The 20,250-nt window shown below is 39.8% G+C and overlaps 1 protein-coding gene across 4 annotated transcripts in view; it reads left to right on the forward strand.

Moving 5' to 3' along the window:
- Positions 1 to 20,250, forward strand: part of smek1 (SMEK homolog 1, suppressor of mek1 (Dictyostelium)) — a 198,652-nt gene that overhangs the window by 64,775 nt on the left and 113,627 nt on the right. For all 4 annotated transcript variants that reach the window (XM_069915878.1, XM_069915879.1, XM_069915880.1 and 1 more), the window contains 2 exons: positions 7,291 to 7,346; positions 16,226 to 16,324. In XM_069915878.1, coding sequence (XP_069771979.1) covers positions 7,291 to 7,346; positions 16,226 to 16,324 — 155 coding nt within the window. The remainder of the gene's footprint in view (positions 1 to 7,290; positions 7,347 to 16,225; positions 16,325 to 20,250) is intronic.

Raw genomic sequence — 20,250 nt, forward strand, 5'->3', positions numbered from 1 at the left:
AATCTACAAAACTATAGTTGAACATGTAGTTGTAATTTTCTTACAATGTCGCAGTGTTTCACAAACTTGGTTCCGCAGAAGAAATAGGTAGTAATAAATAAAACTGTTTTTATTTAATTTAAATTTAAATTACCTTTTACCTGTGTTTCTAAACAGTTGCCTCCACGCTAACAAAACAAAATGTCGTCTTGAGACCTGACGTCAGCAGGGCAGACGTCAGGCCTCAAGATGCCAATTTCAACCAATGAGACTCGGATTTCTTTTGGCGTGAGACTGGCCACATTATTAAAATTTAAACTGCCTCCCACCCACCACCCCCTCTCGATCACCCACTTGCTCCCTTCCTCCCCCCTTGCTTATTTGCTCCCTCCCTCCCCTTCACTTATTTGCTCTCTACCTCCCCCTCGCTTATTTACTTGCTCCTCCTTGCTCCCTCTCCCTCGCTCACTCCCTCCCCCTCCCTCGCTCTCCCCCTCTTGCTCCTCCCCTCCCCCATTCCCTTTCTCCCCCCTCTCACTTGCTCTCTCCCTTCCCCTTCCCCCTCTTTTGTTCACTTCCTCTCCCCCTCGCGCCAGAATGTCGTTGGTAGGGATCAGAACATGCGCTGATAGAGGCTTCGGGGGCTCTGGTATGTTTGCATCAGGGTCACCGGCAGAGGCAATGTTGCCTCCAGAATCTGGTTGGCAGGCACAAGGGTTAGTGATGCAGGTGTTGGAAGCTTGGGCATGTGGGCAGCAGGGGCTGGGATGCAAATCATGTTGCAGCCACCAGGAGCTTCACCTGCAGGCAGCCAGGGCCAAGGTGGATATCAGGAGGCATTGGAAGATCCGGCCTGTGGGTGGGCATTTGGGGTCTGGGAGGTCGGTGATACTTGTATTTGCAATTTGGTTAATATTCAGTTGAAACAAGATGATCAAATTCTGAAGAAATGGGATTTTGCAAACACTGCCTCAGATTATTTACTGTTTAAGAAAAATAATTTAGTTTAAATTATTTTAAAATAATTTAGTTTAAATTAAACCATACTCAAACCAGAAGTTGACGTCATTCTACTTCCAGTCGGCTTCTGGTTTGTAACCCTAACCCTAACCCTAATGTGCGGTTCTGCAATTTCCAAGTCCTCCCCAAAATGGTGGTGAGTACAAAAAAGTTTGGGAAGCCATGATCTAAAGAGATGCAGCAGGGAAATCAGCCTTTCAGCCCTTTAAACCCGAGCCAATATAAAATATATTAATCCAGTTTTTTTATTCTTCCCACATACCCATCAACTCTCCCCAGATTCAACCACTCACCTAAACACTAGGGGTAGTGTCCAGTTAACCCAACAACCTGCATATTATCAGGATGTGGGAGAAAACCCATGTGGTCATGAAGAATATGCAAACTCCACACAGTCCACACCTGATATGAGAATTGAACATGAGGTTCTGGCATTGTGATGTAAAATCTTTGCTGGCTGCGCCATTTAAACATCCCAGAGCAGGAAGAATATATATAAAAATATAATAATCAATTAATTGAAACTAAGATGTAGGTTTATAGTTGTGAAGACATTATTACCATCTTTCTCCTCTGAGCAAAGAAGGTTAAATGATTCAGTAAAGATCATGAATTGTTTAGATGAACTATACAGAGAGAGTGTTCATGGACAAGAGACCTAAATTTAAAAGGTATAAGAGGAAATGTAAGGGGGCGTGGCAAGATGGCGTAGAGGACAGACGTGCGGTCCCACCCTCCCTCAGCTAGTTTTTTTAAGCACCTGTTTTTAAAGTTTATAAAAGTGATTAAAAGTTGTATTTTTACTTTTGGGAACATAACTGGGTTATATTGGCTACTAATGTAAAAAAAAGAAAACTCAACTGCAGAAGAAATGACGTTTTAAAAGTGCTGAAGAATTGAGGCCTCCCTGTTCAATTGAAGCCATGGACTCGACGATTGGAATCTTCAAGGCGCAGAGGACTCCTGCCCGGCTAAGTATGACACCGGTGCCGAACCGCGCGTCCACGATGTCTGGCGCGCAGGCAACCCGGCTGAGAGAAGAGCCTGGGCTGCCGTCGGGTGGGCTGGGGACGCGCAGAATAGTGTCGGAAGTCGCACCTGCACAGTCCCTGGCCTTACCAGGCATGCGCGGTGCTTCAAGGGTCCAGAACCTGTTGGACCATGTGTGGGCTATGGGAGGGCCCGAGCGGCCACACCGGGAGGGGACCGACAACGCTGGAAGAAAAACAGACTTACCTTTACTGAGCAGCTTACAGGAACAATTGGAGGTGGAGACCAGAGAAGGTAGACCTCAAAAAGTGGAATCTGGAATGGAGTCTGTGTGTACAGTCCTGGAAGGGATTGCTTATCAAATGAATAATATGTTTAAACAAATGACTCAAGGATTTTTAGAAGTGACAACCAAAATGACTACTTTGTCTGAAGATATGACTGCAGTTAAGAGTGATGTTAATAAGTGTATTAAATCAGTGGATACAGTGCAAGAAAATTTAAAAACAAATTGAAACAGCTTTTCTTGAACGTAAAACTCAAGTTGAACGTAATAGGGAAAGATGGAAAAAATGGAAGATTCCTTTGTGGATTGGGGAATTCAGAGAAGAAAGACAATGAAAAAAATTGATTCATTGGAAAAATAATGTGAAAATTGTGGGTCTCCCAGAAGGTATTGAAGGGTCCGATCCAATAAAAAATTTTAAGAACTGGATTTCCAAGGTGTTGGGAAAGGAGTTTTTTTTTCGGAAGGCTTAGAATTGGAACGGGCATGTAGAGCGTTACGAAAGAAACCATTACCGGGACAACCGCCACAGGCGGTTTTAATTCTTTGTTTGAAATACCAGGACAGAGAAATGATATTACGGTTGGCGGTGCAGACGGCCCGACAAAGTCAATCTCCAATGATGGTCCAAATGAACAGAGTATTTTTCTATGCAGATTTGAGTCAAGAGGTTATTAGGCGATCGGGAATTTAACTCGGCTAAAGACATATTGTGGCGGAAGGGTTACAAATTTGCTTTTCATTACTCTGCAGTATTAAGTCTTTTATGGTCATTTTCAATCTCAATTTTTTTGAAAATGACCATGATGCATTAATTTTTGCTAATTCACTACCAAATTCGCGAGGACATGGAAGATCTTCGCCACTGTCGCCTAAAAAGAAGGCAAATGAGAATGGGAAGAATGGAAAGAAAGAAGTTTTAACACAAAGTCTTATTGACGTTGAAGATCCAGAACAATCATTGAGAATGGAGTCACTGAGTTGAATATACTTACAGTATTTGTGTTGATGTAAATAATGTATTTCTGGCTGGGGGGGGGGGGGGCGTGGATAGCACTGAAATCTTTGATAGTTATCCACCACTAGTGGGGTTTACCACACCCAGTTTTTTTAGGGCATTACTACCTTTGGGTAGTTTTTTTTGGGATAATTAATATTTCCTTTTTTTTTACATTTTCTTTAAATATCATGGGGAGGGAGAAAAAAATTAAAATATTTTTTAAAAAAGAGGAAATGTAAGAAAAATATTTTTAAACAGAATAATTATAACATGGAAATTATTGTATTAGCTGTAGAAGCACAATGAATTTGTGCATCTGGAAAGGAATTAGATACATGCTGACGGAGAAGAATTTGCAAGGCAATGGGAAATGGGATTGATGAAATTGCTGTACTCAGTGCTGGCATAGACAGTGTACATAAACTCTTCCTTCCAAGCCAGCAATTCAACAAAAGATTGAAGAAGTATTAAAATAGTAGCAAAATTTTTAAAAAAAGAGTTCTTGCAGGCAGAGGTAGGAGAAAATATGGAATAAAATCAATGTATTGGAAGCAGTCAGTAGCATCAGTGGAAAGAAAAGTAGATTTGACGCTTCAAGTCAGTGACCTTTCGTCAAACCTGAAAAGCAGGACAAGTGTGCATTCATTGCACAGGACAGGGATGGCTTGAGACAAGGTATTGTTACGGGCCCAGAGGACCTTTCCCAATTTATCTCCTAATATACTCTGTCACAGTTATCACAACTGCTGAATGGTAATGGATATTTGTTTAATCAGAGCTGATCTGTAAAATGTAAATAAAGGAAGATGAATGAGGATTGGAGGAAGGAAAGCAAATAAAAATGTTTAATCTGTGAGTACCAATGCTAGATTTGCTGGAAATCTTGGGGGGGGGGGGGGGAGAGAATGCTGGAGTTATTCAGATCAGGTTGCTCTAATGGAGAGAGAAAAGTTGAAGATGCAGATAGATCCTACATCCTGTACCCATCAGTTCTGACTCAAAGAGAAAGATCAGCCACAGATGTGGATAGGTTAATTGGCTATTGCAAATTATTTATTGCGTAGGTACCAAAGGAATCAAAGGTGAGCATCTGATAGATGCAGAGCTGCGACAAGGCAGAGGTGGCGGACGGAAACAGGGAAGGAACCTTTTGGATTGCTGTGTTGGGAGCCAGCAGAGTTCCATGAGGCCGAATGGTATCTGACTGTGTCATAATAAGAAAAGTATCTTGTGGAAATTGTTGACTTCAATATTGAGTCCTGAGTAATATGCCCAGATGGAAGGTAGGGTGCTATTCCTCATACTTAATGTAAGGATGTTGTAACCGTTGGGAGAATTGTGTTGGAATAAGGAACGGATTGAGATATTGTATAAAGATGAGAGGTGCTGTTTCTCACATTCCATGTAAGGACCTCGTCATATATGTACTGTGACAATAAATCTGAAATGCCACCACATACAACTGAGATTCTTTTTCTTGCAGACCAGGCCGAATTTCTACTTATTGGTAGTGCCAAAAAAATTTACTCAAGAAAGCATATATTGACCAAAGAGAGAAATGTAAACAAAGAAAGGAATGCAAAGAAACAGTGTAGTACAGCAAATAAATATTCATGCTGGTAAACCTGGTGGTGGGAGTCTCGTGGCACCTATGCCTCTTTCCTGATGGCAGCAGTAGGAACAGAACATGTGCTGGGGGGTGTGGATCCTTGATGACTGCTGCTGCTCTCCGAGGGCAGCGTTCCATGTAGATTTTCTCAAGGATGGGGAGAGTTTTGTCTGTTATCTACTGGGCCCTGTCCACTACCTCTTGCAGGGCTTTCGGCTCAGAGGTATTGGTGCCCCCACACTAGGCCATGATGCAGCCAGACCGCTCACTTTCCACTCTACACCTTTCGAACTTTGCCAAGGTTTTTGACGTCATACCCAACCTTTGCAAGCTTCTGAGAAAGTAAAGACGTTAATGAGCTTTTTTGATGAAATTGTGGTGATGGGTCCAGGAAAGGTCCTCTGAGATAGTGAATCCCAGGAATTGAAATTTGCTCACCCTCGCCACCTCTGATCCCCCAATAATCACTTTCGCACCTCTGGGTTTTCCCTTCTAAACTCCCCAATCAGCTCCTCGATTTTAGTGACATTAAGTGCGAGATTGTTTTTTTTTTATTCATACTTTATTTGTAAATTTTAAACCACAATTAATAGTTACATTACATTCAATTCTGGAAATTGTTTCCAAAAATTGATACATGTGGTATATATCATCTCACTCCACAAACCCACCCTCTTCTCCCTCCCCACCCCTAAAAAAGAAAAGAAAGAAAAACCAAGAAATTAAAACATTAATACAATAAAATCTTTGGGAGGTTATCAAGAAGTGAGGTCTTCAGAGAGCCTATCAAATATGCAAACTAAAATTTTGTAAAGCATGATATTTGTCTCGCATATTATAAGTAGTTTTCCCTAATGGTATACAACTATGAAGTTCTGCATGCCATCTTTTCAGTGCGAGATTCAGCCAAGTTTTCAATCTCCTGACTCATCCCCCCCCCTTTGTACAAACCCACCTACTGTGGTATCACCAGCAAATATGAAGGTGGTCTTATTGTCGTCCCAAGCCACACTGTCGTAGGTGTGAAGGGAATAGAGCAGGGGGCTAAGAATGCAGCTCTGTGATGCTCTGGTGCTGAGAGAGACTGTTGGGATGTTCTTAACCATCCTCACTGATTGTGGTCTGGAGGTGAGGAAATCCAGGATACAATTACACAGTGGGGTATTGAGGCCCAGGTCTTGGAGGCGATAATGGTGTTGAATGCCAAACTAGTTGATAAAGAGCATCATAATATTCATTACATGTCTTTGATCATCAGGTATTCTAGGGCTTTGTGTAGTCAGTGAGATGACATCTGTTGCTTCAGTAGGCAAATTGGAACAGATCCATGTCACTGGTCAGACACAAACTGATAGGCTTCAACACCGGCCTCAAAACATTTGATCACTGTGGATGTGAGTGCCACTGGTCAGTAGTCAATTAGGCAGGTTAGCACGCTCTTCGTGGGCACCGGTACAAATGAGGCCTGTTTGAACCAGGTGTTCCTGTTAGTTCCTGTTCTATTTGTGTGTCACCTCCAAAATCGTGAGCTTTTTGCAATAACTTTGTCAAATGCTGTCGGGGTGGTGGGGGGGTGGGGGGGGTGAGAAAGTGTATCCTTTTATCCTTAATACTTCTAAAAGAACTCAATAAATTTTTTAAATGATTTTCCTTTTCATAAAATCATTCTTCTGACAGGCTTTTCTAAGAATTCTGCTGCAGTATTTTGCCCAGTATTCCCTTTTGGATGTTAGCAGAACTTGCCTGCAATTTTCTGAATTTTGTCCCTTATTAAATGAAAGAATTAGATTCAATACTTTCCAATCCAGTGGAACGGTACAAAATTTAGGAAATTTTGGAAAATTAAAACATTCATCAGTCATCTAACTGGCTCATGGCTTCATATTTAAAATGACTTTTTTTTCTCTCAATATTCAAATTGCTCATATTATGGAGTTCTGTTTCTCACGTTAAAAATTATCTTTTGTTTCTCCCTAGTAACATTACCAGTAACCCCAGGACCTTTCCAATAAAAGTGCTACATGTTGCTACTGGCCTTTTATGCTGAACTTTGGGATATAATACATGTATCATTGTTTTACACTATACAGCTTACAGGAGCCACTGAGGTCACATTCTGCTAAGTTAGCTAAAAACCTTTTTTGAAGACCATGAAGTGAGTCAGGGGGGAAGTACCATATTCACCATCTCTGGTGTATAGAAAACAGATATGAAGAGAAAATTGACTGTATTGATTAGGCTGTGAGTGAAGTAACATGAATGGGGAAGGGGTAGAAGTAGCCTCAGTGAGTATTTTCAATCATAAACCAATACCTTCAGGTAACACGTTGATAATTTTAAAAGATCGTGCTTGTTCAGATTACAAGACCGGCTTGACCATCTAATTTTATTTTCCTTTCTCTCTAGGTTCTCTGCTCCTTGAATCAAAAATAAATCCCAACACAGCTTATCAAAAACAGCAGGTAAGACACCTCGATAAATTTATATTGTAGGTTAGAATACTGAACTGCATTCTGGGAACAACCTAATTTTTCTCCTTCTGAGGCAGGCTTTTCTACCATATATACGTGTGTAATAATTGATACTGTGTAAAAGTCATCTCCCTATTTTTGGCCCAAAAATCTGATAATTTCCATTTCGCGTGTAAAAATCAACCATCACTGCCATATGCTCATCCGAGCTCCTGACTGCATTCACTTGCCCGGGCCCCTGCCCGTCTGTCCGAGCACCAAACACCCCAGCCACCCACCCATCTGAACTCTCGACACCTTGAGCAATACAAGTACGTACATACCAGGGTCAAAAGTAGTATTCATGTAATAGTCGACCCCAGTTCTGGTCACCGATTTATAGGAAGAATATTAACAAGATAGAGAGAGTGCAGAGAAGATTTACAAAAATGTTGCCTGGGTTTCAGCAACTGGAGTACAAGGTAAGATTGAGCAAATTAGGTCTTTATTCCTCGGAACGTAGAAGGCTGAGAGGGGATTTGATAGAAGTGTTTAAGATAATGAGAGGGATAGATAGAGTTGATGTGGAAAGGCTTTTCCCATTGAGAGTAGGAGAGATGGATCCAAGAGGTCATGGGTTGAGAGTTGACGGGCAAAGGTTTAGGAGTAACATGAGGGGATCTTCTTTACTCAGAGAGTGATTACTGTGTGGAATGGGTTTCTGGGAAAGGTGGGGGAGGCAGGGTCAATTTTGTCATTTAAGAAAGAGTTGGATAAGTATATGGATGGGAGGGGGATGGAGGGATATGGGCAGAGTGCTGGTAAGTGGGATTAAAGGAGGGTACTTGGATCAGTGCGGACTAGAAGGGCCACATTGGCCTCTTTCCTTGCTGTAATTGTTGTATGGTTATATGGTTTATAAATTTTACCCAAAAATTAGTCCATAAAATTTCGTTATTATATGCTATCTTTAATCTCTTGTGACCTTGAAGGTTTTCTAAGATTCTCTGTTTTGCTTGTGCAGTCTTGCTTTTATGGTGCCACCACTGTATGTATGAGCTGGCCTGTGCCTTGAACCTGTGATTCCTCCCTCCTGGAAATCCTTATAAAAGTTGTTACGCCCAAACTCCTCCCTCAGTACCTGCCTTGAAACCAGGCCAGCAACATGTGATGTCTTAATGTGATTAAAACCTATTAATCACAACTCTCAGTCTAATGTGGTTGATTGATAGCGCTACAGTTTTCTCTACCACTTGCGGGTGTGCCTTCAGCTGGTTGGGCCCTAGTTTTTTTAATTCTTCTTTGAACCTTTCTATTTTTAAGACATTTCATGGAATCTCCCTTTTTGATTTGTCTTGTGGGGATCTGATTGTGATTGGATATCACATATTGCAAATAATACATTTTAGGATGCCCTGTAATATGGAGGTGCTACATAATAAATGTTTTCTTTATCTTTAATTCACTTGTTGGCAGGGAGCATAGGCTCTATCTTGACTCCCATTCTTGGTCCCAGGTTCCATCCTCACAAGTAGCTATGTTCCCATTTACTGACTCTCGCCTTGTTTCTGACCCTTATTACGCTGGCATTTTTAATTATATTTCAACCTTTGACTCTGGCCATATTCCTAACTGCATTCTAGTGATTTCTAGCTCTTGCAACATAATTAACCACACTGACACCCTTTCAAACCATATTCTTACACTTACCCACACCCACATGCTTGACTCCAGCCTCCATGATAACAGTTCCGCAAAACCAAGCCAAAGAATTTATTCATTTCTAATTATCATCATTAGGAAGAATTGGGGTTTTGGCCTTTATTGTCAGGATTTGACTTTAAGAGCAAGAAGGTTCTCCTGCAACTGTACAGGGAGTTGGTGAGGCCACAATTCTGGTCATCTTTCTTTTTCCAATTTTTTTAAATTTTTCACACTGTGAACCATATCAATCAAAATACACACAAACATTTCCCTCTTGAATATACAGAGTGGCATTTTCTCCCCTTTTTCCCCCTACCTACCCTCCCCTCTTCCCACCCCCTCCAAAACCCATTAAATGTTCAACATATACAATACAATAAAACCATTAAACGATGTCATCACACAATGAAAATAAACAAGAAAATTGTGTCATCTACTTTTACATGCTAGATCAAGTCATTTTGTCTTCTTATCATTTTAGGGGGTGGAGGTCTGAGGCAAGCCCTCTCTGTTATGTTCCATGTATGGTTCCCAAATTTGTTCAAATACTGTAACTTTATTTTTTTAATTATATGTTATTTTTTCCAATGGAATGCATTTATTCATTTCCATGTACCACTGCTGTACTCTCAGGCTCTCTTCTGATTTGCAAGTTGACATACATTTTTTTGCTACAGCTAAGGCTATCATAATAAATCTTTTTTGCACTTCCTCCAGTTTGAGGCCTAATTCTTTACTTCTTATATTACTTAGAAGAAAGATCTCTGGATTTTTTGGTATGTTGCTTTTTGTGATTTTATTTACTATCTGATTTAGATCTTCCCAAAACGTTTCCACTTTCTCACATGCCCAAATTGCATGTACTGTTGTTCCCATTTCCTTCTTACAGCGAAAACATCTATCTGATAATGTTGGATCCCATTTTTTTAACTTTTGGGGTGTGATATATAACCTGTGTAACCAATTATACTGTATTTACGTAACCTTGTGTTTATTATAATCTTCATAGTTCCAGAGCACAACTTTTCCCCTGTTTCATTTTTTATCTTTATGTTTAAATCTTATTCCCACTTTTGTTTAGGTTTATAGCTTATTTCATCATTTTCCTTCTCTTGCAGCTTGATGTACATGTTCGTTATAAATCTTTTTATTATCATTGTTTCTGAAATCACATATTCAAAGCTGCTTCCTTCTTCAGTCTGTTTCCCAATTTATCCTTTAAGTAGACTTTCAGTTGATGGTATGCAAACATTGTTCCATGAGTTATTCCATATTTGTACTTTATTTGTTCAAATGTTAATAAATTATTTCCCAAAAAACAATTTTCTATTCTTTTAATTCCTTTTCTCTCCCATTCTCTAAAGGATAGTGGTAGGTAAATTTTTGGAACGAATTACAGGAGTCAAATTCCCAGAGTAATATTAAAATTATAAGACCAAAATTAAATATATATCTAATTGAATTAATTGGTTCAGCAGTTTCTAGGAAATGTATAGCAATATCATGGAAGTCAGAAATAGACTTGGGTATGGAAAGATGGCATGCAGAACTTCGTAGTTGTATACCATTAGAGAAGATTACTTACAGTCTGTGAGATAAATATCATGTGTTTTGGAAAATATGGTGCCCATATTTACAAAATGTGGGTTTCCATGTTTAATAGTCTCTCAGAAGACCTAATTTTTTGGTAATCTCCAATATGCACTTTATAGTTTAAATGTTTTATTCCCTTTGCATCCTCTGGTTTTTCCTTTTCATTCTTTTTTCTATTTGTCTTTTTTTCCTTTAGGGGTTGGGGAGAGGGGAAGTGGGAGGGTGGAATGAGACAGAGAGGGGATATATACCACATTGTAATGGATAAATAATTTGGGAGAATTTGCTAAGATTTAGAGTAGGTTAAATTCATTTTAAAGCAGATCTTATTTGAAAGACTGAAGAAATACTGAAGATCTCTGGATGTAAACAACTTTCACAAGTAGGTGTTAAATTGAACTGAATGAATGACCATTGTTTGGAACTGGAGCCAGGATAGTTACAAGTAGGAAGGACACCACTGGGTTTTGTTTATCTAACAACAGCTTGAGCAGAAGAAAGAACTCCTGTTGCTGAAGAAGGTGGGGGTTTTGCAAGTGAGTGAATCACATGTTTTTAGCTGGAAGTTTTCAGTTGGAGAGAGGGGAGGGAGAGAAGAGAAGCCCTCTTAGCTTGTGTGTGTGTGACACAGTGCAAGCCAGGAAGAGCTGGTTGAAACTGATGAAAAGTTCCAAAAGAATGTGGATGGCTAGATGTTTCTCTTGGAATAAGAGGAATGGAACTCTGTGGTAGCTTGAAGAAAGAAGTTACTATCTGGAAAACCCTGATCGGGCAAGTTTCATCAGCGAGACCTTGAGGTGACTAATGGTTGTGGAAATCCTGGAACAACAAATCTCTCTCTGCAAACCCTACAAGAACCTTCCTGAGCGGAAAACATTTACCATTTAAGCACCAAAGCCTGGTGAACTTTATACATGTTAAATTCTGTGCACAGTATAAGAATTGCCTGCATTCAGAGAACTTGGAAGAAGAAGTGAGGTTGAACTGTGAACCAAAGAACTTTTCTTAAATTTATACACACATTACATACACATGTGCTTAGAATGAGAAGGGGGTTAATTTGGATTAATTAAGTATAGAGTTAAGTTAAAGTTTGATTCTATTTTCATGTTTAAAGTTGATTTAAAAATAACTTTTGTTTTAAAAACCACTTGTATTGGAAAATGGGTTTTGGGGTCCTTTGGGCTCGTAACAACATGTATAATTTTTTGAAGTAATTTTTTAATTGAATGTAATCACTGTGGTTTAAAATTCAAAAATAATCAAATAAAAGAAACCAACATGGACACTGGGCTGAAGAATGTGACTGAAATCCAAGCAATTCAATTACTCTGGCACTGACCTCCGTTGGAACGCCCATTATATTGTGGATATTAAATGTTTTGTTATTTGCTGCTCTGGATGGTAATCATAAATGTATGAAATTCAGGGATCCTAGATTTTATGCTTAAAGTTGGAGTCGTCAATAAAATATGAAATTGTCCATTTGTTTTTCAACATGCACCATTTTTGGTATTCAGAATGATAAACCAGAATACAAGATCAAATACTGCTTTGGCATGTTGTGAAAAAACATTGTCAATTTGGTTGTGTGTGTTCATGCAGGAGGAAATTAATCAAGATTGTTAGTTAGTTGACAAACTAAAGCACTACAGACAAATACATTGTTGTTCCTCAGTTTTCTTTTGTAGCACAAGATTTTTTTCTATTGAAGTCCCTCATGGCAGCTGAGGCAATGTGAAAAATACAGCCCTGTTTGTTTTTCCTTCTCCCCACCAGCTCCATGCAGTTCCCTTCTCCCTAGAAAAAAATATCGTTTTAGTCTGTCGATTTTATTGCTGAATGTCATGACGTCAGATCTTTTTGGTGCACAAGATGTTTGTCAGAAGCCTTGATTTTAATTGACTGGCTGATTTTGAGCTGTTAATCATTTGTGAAGTAACAGTGAATATTTTCTTCTTTGCTTAGAAGGTAGCCATAATGAGTGAGTTGCTATGGATACATCCATGCACTTGGTGTGAGTGCACAGCTGCTTTGGTGTATTTTTAACCAACTGATGGTTAGATGGAAGCAGTTTTGGTCAGATTGCTGTCTCTTTTACATCAAACAAATTACATGTTCTACAAAAGATAACAAGCACATATCATATCTGCTGTTCTGGCTGGACCTGCTGTGTTGCAGTAGTGTACACTCGTCCCACTCTGTCACCAGCGCAGTCTAGCAGGACCACAAGTTCAAGTTCCATGTAAATGTTCACATATATGTGGAATTTTTAACATTTGGCATTTAGTAAAATTTAAATTATATACATCATTTAAAAATTCATCAGGTAACTAAATGATTTGACAGTTTCTGCAGACTTGCCTTTTAACTAAATGATATTGTTGGAAACTAAGAGACTTGAAAGAACCAACATGAGACTTTCCTGGAATATTGTACAGACTGTTCGTAGCTTTTTCTTTAATTTATGGGTGGTTTGCTGTTGACCAATACATTACATTTCTGTTGAGCTGATATGTGATTTATTTCTGAAATCTAGAATAAGTTCGGGATGGAGGGGGTGTGGTGGTAGTATCTTGATAAAGCACTTGGTGACTGGACATTGTATTGGGCAAAGTTACTGCTGCTTGCCTTTAATACTGGTGTCTCTCTTAGATTACATTTGTATTGCTTCTGGATATATTTAATTTCAAGTTTATTGTCGTGTGTAGCAAGATACAGTAAGAAAGTTGATTTAGTGTGCAGTCCAGCCAGTGATCCACACATAGCACAGCAAAATCATATGTTGTTTAGCAATAAAAGCACAGAACAGAGTGTGGCGTTAGAGGGAGAGATCAGTTAGAACAAGAGCATTTTACGAGTGAGGCTTTTGAGTCTCATAATGGCAGGCAAGAAACTCTTTGAATCTGGTGGTGTGTGATCTCACACTTGTTAATCTTCCTGAATGGAGGGATAAGAGAGCATGGCTGAGGTGGGATGAGTCTTTTGATATGTTGGACAGCATTAATATATAGAGGGGGAAGATTCTGTGGTGGTGTGGGCTGTGTTCACAACGCTCTGCAGTTTCTTGCAGTTTTGAGTGGACCGGTTCATGTTTGCAACTTGACAGGATCCTTTTAAAGGACACAGGTGATATGCCAAATTTCATCAGGTTTCTGAGGAAGTAGATGCGCTGGTGCACTTTCTTGACCATCACATCAATGTTGTTGGAGATGTTTAACTCCTAAAAACTTAAAACTGTCTACTACATCCATCCGTACCTTGATGAAGGGCTCAAAAATTGGATATGTATCTTTGCTATATAAAGTACGAAGGAACAATGGTTGTTTATTCACATGGTCCCTTCTGCCATTTAAGAGAAGGTTGGATGGGAGGGGGTCGGAGGGTTATTGGCGGTGAGCGGGAGGTTTGAGCTAGTGGAGTTGTTCTAGTGAACTGGTGTGGACTCGAAAGGCCGACATGGCCTGTTTCCGCTCTGTAAATGGTTGTATGGTTACACTGTTGGACCTGCTGAGTTTTTTCTCCAGAATGTGTTTTTATTTCAATCACGGTGTCTGCAGACTTTTGTGTTTTACAGCTGTTTACTATCTCCACTTCAACGCTATTGATGTAAATAAGGGGGTGAGCTTTGGCTCTCTTCTGGAATTCTATGGCCATCTCCTTAGTCTTGCTGACATTGAGGGAGAGATTGATGTTCTGGCACCAAGCCACTAGCCCCTCTATTTCCCTTCTATGTCCTGACATTATTTGAGATCCAGGCTACAACAGCTTGGATTGGAGTTTGGCCACACAATCAAGGCTGTGCAGGGAAATATAGTTGGGAACTGAATGTGTAGCCTTATGGGCCTATGGTGTTATGGAGGAGGTGTTGCTACCAATCATCAATGGTTGTTTTCTGTGGGATAGAAGTAGTGGATCCAGTTGCAGGGGAGGAGGATGCTGAGCCCAAGTTTTTGGAGTTTGGGGATGAATTTATTTGGGATGTGGTGTTGAAGGCAGAGCTGAAGCCAATGTATATAGTCTGGTATTTGAAGTATTTGTGGAGCTGTGTCATCAACACCCAAAACAGCAGATATTCCTCCAGTTTGCACAATATTGGTGGGAAAATGGGATGAAAAGTGAAGGAAAATCATAGCACAAAATTAATCATGTTTAAGAGGTGACTAAATACTCCAACTGAAGAAGTTTTCTCCTGCTACCACCTTCACCCGCACCAGTGGTGTTATTTGAGTGGTTGCTTGGTAAAATGAGGGTGAATCTACTGGTCATTGAGTATTTTACATTTTACTCTCATTTTGTTGGGGGATGGGACGATTTTAGTTAGCTTAAATGTAGAATATTAATTGTATGTTGGAGAGTTTTTAATCTCTCACACTCCATTGCATATTAATGTGTTTCTATTATACAAGCTGGCATCTCCTCTTGTTTAACATGGAGAAAGCAGGTGCTCATCCAACACTAATTGTTTGATTCACATGGAGTCTGGTGGCTAATTAATGGCAGCCACAACAACACTTTGCACATTGTATCCTTTCTTAATATGAGGAATTTTGGATAATGGATGAAAAACGTTTATTCAAAGAAAAAACACAAGGCCAATATCTTCACAATCGTGGTGGAGACTAGAGCGGTAAAGCACATTATGGATGAGATTGTCCTCTACTTTTCTTGATATACGCTAGAAATTTAACAAGTCTTGCACATGAGTGCTCAGATGATCATTTGCTTCTTGAGAAATACTGTGTATGTTGAATCATAGTTTGAGAATGAACCTCTTGTTGGAGGAAGTTTGAAAGGAATAAAATGTACATTTAAGAGAAGGAATAAATTGCCAAGTAGCCAAAAGCTAGATGCATTGGGAACTCAAAAAGGCTATACCAGTAAAGATAATCTTAAGTATAACTAAAATAACCACGACTTTATTGCTTGTAGAATTGTTCTTTCCTATGTATTTGATTTGTTTGTAATTTTGTACTTACAGTGTCCTTTAACTTTTGATGATAATTGTAACCCTAACATGTTAATGGTCACACTGATTGTACCACGTATACGTGCACCTGAACTCATCAATCAAACAATAATATACATCAAAAGAGACAATAATTACAAAAGAAAGATTATACTTACAGTTATTCTAGTGGGAGAAAAAGGGATTTTGCGATAATCCTTTTGTGTTGTCAAAGCAGTCTATAGAGAGCCTCATAACTTGGAAAAAGCTGTTGTTGAACGAGAGGTTCTGGTCTTCAGATTTCTGTACTTTCTGCCCAAGGGTAACAGTGGGAAGAGGTTTTGACCAGGGTGATGGGGATATTTTATGATGTTGATTGCTTTCTTGAGGCAGTGCCTCACTTAGATGGCTTCAATGGAAGGGAGGTCCACCTATATTTACTACCTTCTGCAGCCTTCTGTGTTTCTAGGCACGTGAATTTTCAACCCAGGCTGTGATGCAACCAGTCAGCATAGAATTTTGATACAAGAGTATCCTCATGCTTCATTCAAATTGTACACGATTTGGAAATGGGCAACATAATCGTTCTGATGTCGATATTTGTGGATTTCATTTTATTGACTTTCTTAATTTTGATACACTTTAGGATACATTGATTGTGTGGTCAGAAGCAGAAAACTATGACTTGGCCCTCAGCTTTCAAGAAAAGGCCGGCTGTGATGAAATATGGGAAAAGATATGCCAGGTGAGTAACCCTATTCACAAATTTGATCTGATTTGCTCTGTGTGGGTTTTGGTCAGATTCAGACTTTTGTGGTTGTGGGAGTTCAATATTGCTTTTAACATTAAAATTCAAGTAAAACAATGAATTATTATTGCTGCACCTATCAATACTTAATAACATTTGATTGAAATACCATCAATTTATATGATGAATTGGTGGACCTGTTTTTTTAAAAGTTGTTTTGAGTGCTTTAAGTTGAGCTCTGGAGGATTCTGCTGTAAAGTTCATCATCAGTGGAAACTGAAATAAATCACAACATTCTGTATTCACCCTGTGGTTGAAGTAAAAAACACAAGGTGCTGGTGAAACTCAGCAGGTCAAACAGTGTCTTTATGTAACAAAGGCAAAGATACAGAACCCACCTTTTGGGCCTTGAGCCCTTCATCAAAATAGGAGAAATCTCATACTCTGAAGGGCTCAAGGCCCAAAAGGTGGGTTCTGTATCTCTGTCTTTGCTACCTAAAGGACAGTGGAAGCTGAAATGTAGTCTAGTGTGGAAATGAGTACTATAGATTATAGAGGTTAGTTCTTTAATTCACAGGATAGGGACTGGAACCTGACTACTAACCCAAGTGTTTGTCAGGTTTAGGATGGGTCAGGGTCGATTGGTCAGGATTGAACTAAATAAGCAATGCAATAGTTTATTGAAATAAATATATCACATTTCCAGTTACACTGTTAAATATTTTCACTTGGGTTTAAACAAAAAAAGGAAAAAAAAATCTCTGAGGGGTTCATTTAGGTGCTATTTATTGCCACTGTAGAGCTGGTCACTGATCTTGCCTAGCTCGTGATTTAAGAAGGCTGCCATTTGCCACTGCATGACCATGCTTGGCGGAGTGGAGCAGGAGATCTTTCTTTCCCTGGCACAGTGATACTCCAAGGTTTGGACACAGGATCCATTATTGCCTTTGCTGTGATGATGCTCTGCAAGGTTGAGGGAAGCACATTCTTAATGTTTACCCTTTCTTGTGCTTACCAACAACTGGAGTCACACTGCCTTTCATTTGTTCTTTTTATGCACAGATTCTGAGAGCAAATTTTATCTCAGATTTTTGAGCAATGATTTTTAAATTGTGTAAGGCATTGACTCAAAGGCTGTAACATAGCACTTAGCTTTCCAATAGCAACACAAATACATTTCTGCTGACTGCATTATCATGGTATTTTTCAGTAGAGCCCAATTACCCAACATGTCTCTGAGTCAGATTTGGGAGTTGAGTATTTTAAAAAAAAAACTAATAAATCCTATTGCTCTGGTTGGTTTCAAGTCTGACGTGGTTAGATTTCAATTTATTCTCTGTTCAGACTGCCTGTAGTAATACTTGCAATCTATTTTGTCCATCACTAATTGTTTCATGGACTGCTGGCTTGTTATGCAATTTTTAAAGGAGGAGTCATTGAGTTACACAGCATGGAAATGGGTCCTTTAGTCCAACTCATCCATTCTGATCAAGACGCCATCTAGTGTCCGTGCTTGGCCCATATCCCTCTAAACTGTACCTGTCCAAATGTCTTTTGAATGTTGTAACTGTTCCTCTATGCACTTGTATCTTGATTCCCTCTCTTCACCCTGTGCTAGTCCTGGTCTGGTTTAACTTCCCAAAATGCATCGCTTATGAAATTAAGAATTAGCATTTCTGAATCAGGACTTATCTATAAACTAAAGCAAGTATAGACAGCAGATTTTGATAGCCAAAGGGCAACTGTGAACTAGTTGGATTTTTCCAGCATTTTGTTGGTTTTCATGATCACCAACTTCTTAATGTAGATGAATTAACTGAATTTAACTGGTGAGAATTGAATTTGTGTTGTTATCAAAAATGGAGACTTCTGAATACCAGTTCATTAACTTCTCTGCCACTGTTAAATTATGAGAGTGGGATAAATGCTGTGGATTCAAACTCGTTGAAGATAAACTTAGGACTAGTATCAGGACATTTTCACCACTGAGAGGATTGGACTCAAAAGTTAAATAATGCATTATCTAAAGAACACAAAAGGAGCAGGAGTAGGCTGTCCACCATCTGGCTGTGAACAGCTCCACTGACCCATCCATTCCCCGAAACCCTTAATCCACACCCCCCCACCCCCGATCTATTTGACAATCTCTCAATCTATATATTCAAATGTTCATGGGGGTACTCTCTACTGCTTTCTTGAGCAGAGAATTCCACAGATTAATAACTACACTGGGAAAAGCAGTTCCTCCTTATTGTCTTAAATCTACTCTGCTGAATCTTGGGATTCTGTGCCTTAGTGCTTGCTCATGTGCCAGTGGAAACAACCTCCCAGCTTCTATCTTATATATTTGTTTCATTATTTTAATTTCTTCTGTACATTTTACTATTTTTCTTTTCAAAGTTGATGACCTCACACTTAACAGCATTGTAAACCATCTTCCCATTTAACCTGTCTGCAGTATCTCTGCAGACTCTCTGTCCTCTATACAATTGATTTTACCACAGCTTCAGCAAAATTTGAAACTACACTTGGTCTCCTCCTCCAAGAGATTTACGTATATTTTGAACAGTTTCAGCACCAATGCGGTACAGCACCCTCTAAGCACATTATCTCCCAACTCTATTCATCTTTGTCTTATGACAGGGGCATTTATCAAATTTCTTCAGGAAATCTAAGACTACCACATCCCCTCTGACCACTACACTTGTTATCCCCTTGAAGAATTCCAGTTAGTTAAACATGATGTATAATTCCTGAATCCACACTGTCCGCCTGATGATACTGTATGGAGAAAGTTTATCTTTCTTCCGTATAAATATGTACATTTCCTGGGCTGAATCTGAGGGATCATGACAGAAATTTACTGGAATTTAACCAGAACCTATCACTGACTTGGTGAAATTGAATTGCAAATAGTTATTACAAATTCATTGACATTCTTCAAGGAAGCGAACATGCCTGTTTTGCACATTCAGGTCCATGTATTACTCGTCTATGTTATCGAATCAACTCTTAAATTTTGTAAGAGGTAACTGAGGTGGTTGTTAATTGCTACATGCGGAGGTTCATATAAAGAGTGAAAAGAATTCAAGCTTCAATTTATTATCCTAGTGATAAAACTGTCATATTACATGAAATTTCTTTTTGCTGCTGCAAGGTAAACAGATTCGACACCGTCAGGAATTGCCTAAGTATCTCTTAGAATCTTACATCAGACTTACAGTCAGAAAGAGCAAGGCAAAAGAGAGTCGTGTCCCCCACCCCAGAGTCACCAAGTGTCCGTAGATTCATTTCCTCAGCCCCCACAGCCCCCAGTGCAAACCGTTGGCAACCTGAGCTCCAGATCCAAACCTCCGACATGGTCAGGGACCATCCAGCACCCTTAGTACCTCCTCACGTCCCAGTTCCGACACCTGGTACTCCTCCAGCTCGTTCAAGCCAGTCTCCAGCAGCCCACAGCTTCTGTGGGTTCCTCACCAGGCCTGCCGTATGCACTGGTCCCTCCGCCACAGAGCCCCCTCACTGGTTCCCTGCCAGGATCACCGTCCCAGCAGGACGTCTCCTCCACTTCTCCCTCTCAGACGTTGCGTGAAGTTCTTGTCTTCTAGTACCTGCTTCATTCCTCTGCTTCCCAGAGTTTGGAGTCCTTCGTGCCCACTGTCGATTAATAGGCATCATTATCTTGGGCGCAGGCCCATGGTCATGGGATTTCAACTAAAAGCACAGTCATCTCCCTCAATGGGCCATTTAAAGCCCGTGCAAATCCGACGACAGTCAATTGGGTGGCTGGAACTCGCAGGAGTGCTGCTTCTCTGTCAGCACTGCCATCCCTGACAGTGCCGCCATGAACCAAGTGAACCCTATTATGAATAACATTTTACACCTAATTTCTTCCTTCTGTGGTTTTAATACAGAAGATGGCT

The sequence above is a fragment of the Narcine bancroftii genome, chromosome 2 (assembly GCF_036971445.1).
Source record: "Narcine bancroftii isolate sNarBan1 chromosome 2, sNarBan1.hap1, whole genome shotgun sequence".
In the NCBI taxonomy this organism is placed as follows: Eukaryota; Metazoa; Chordata; class Chondrichthyes; order Torpediniformes; family Narcinidae; genus Narcine; species Narcine bancroftii.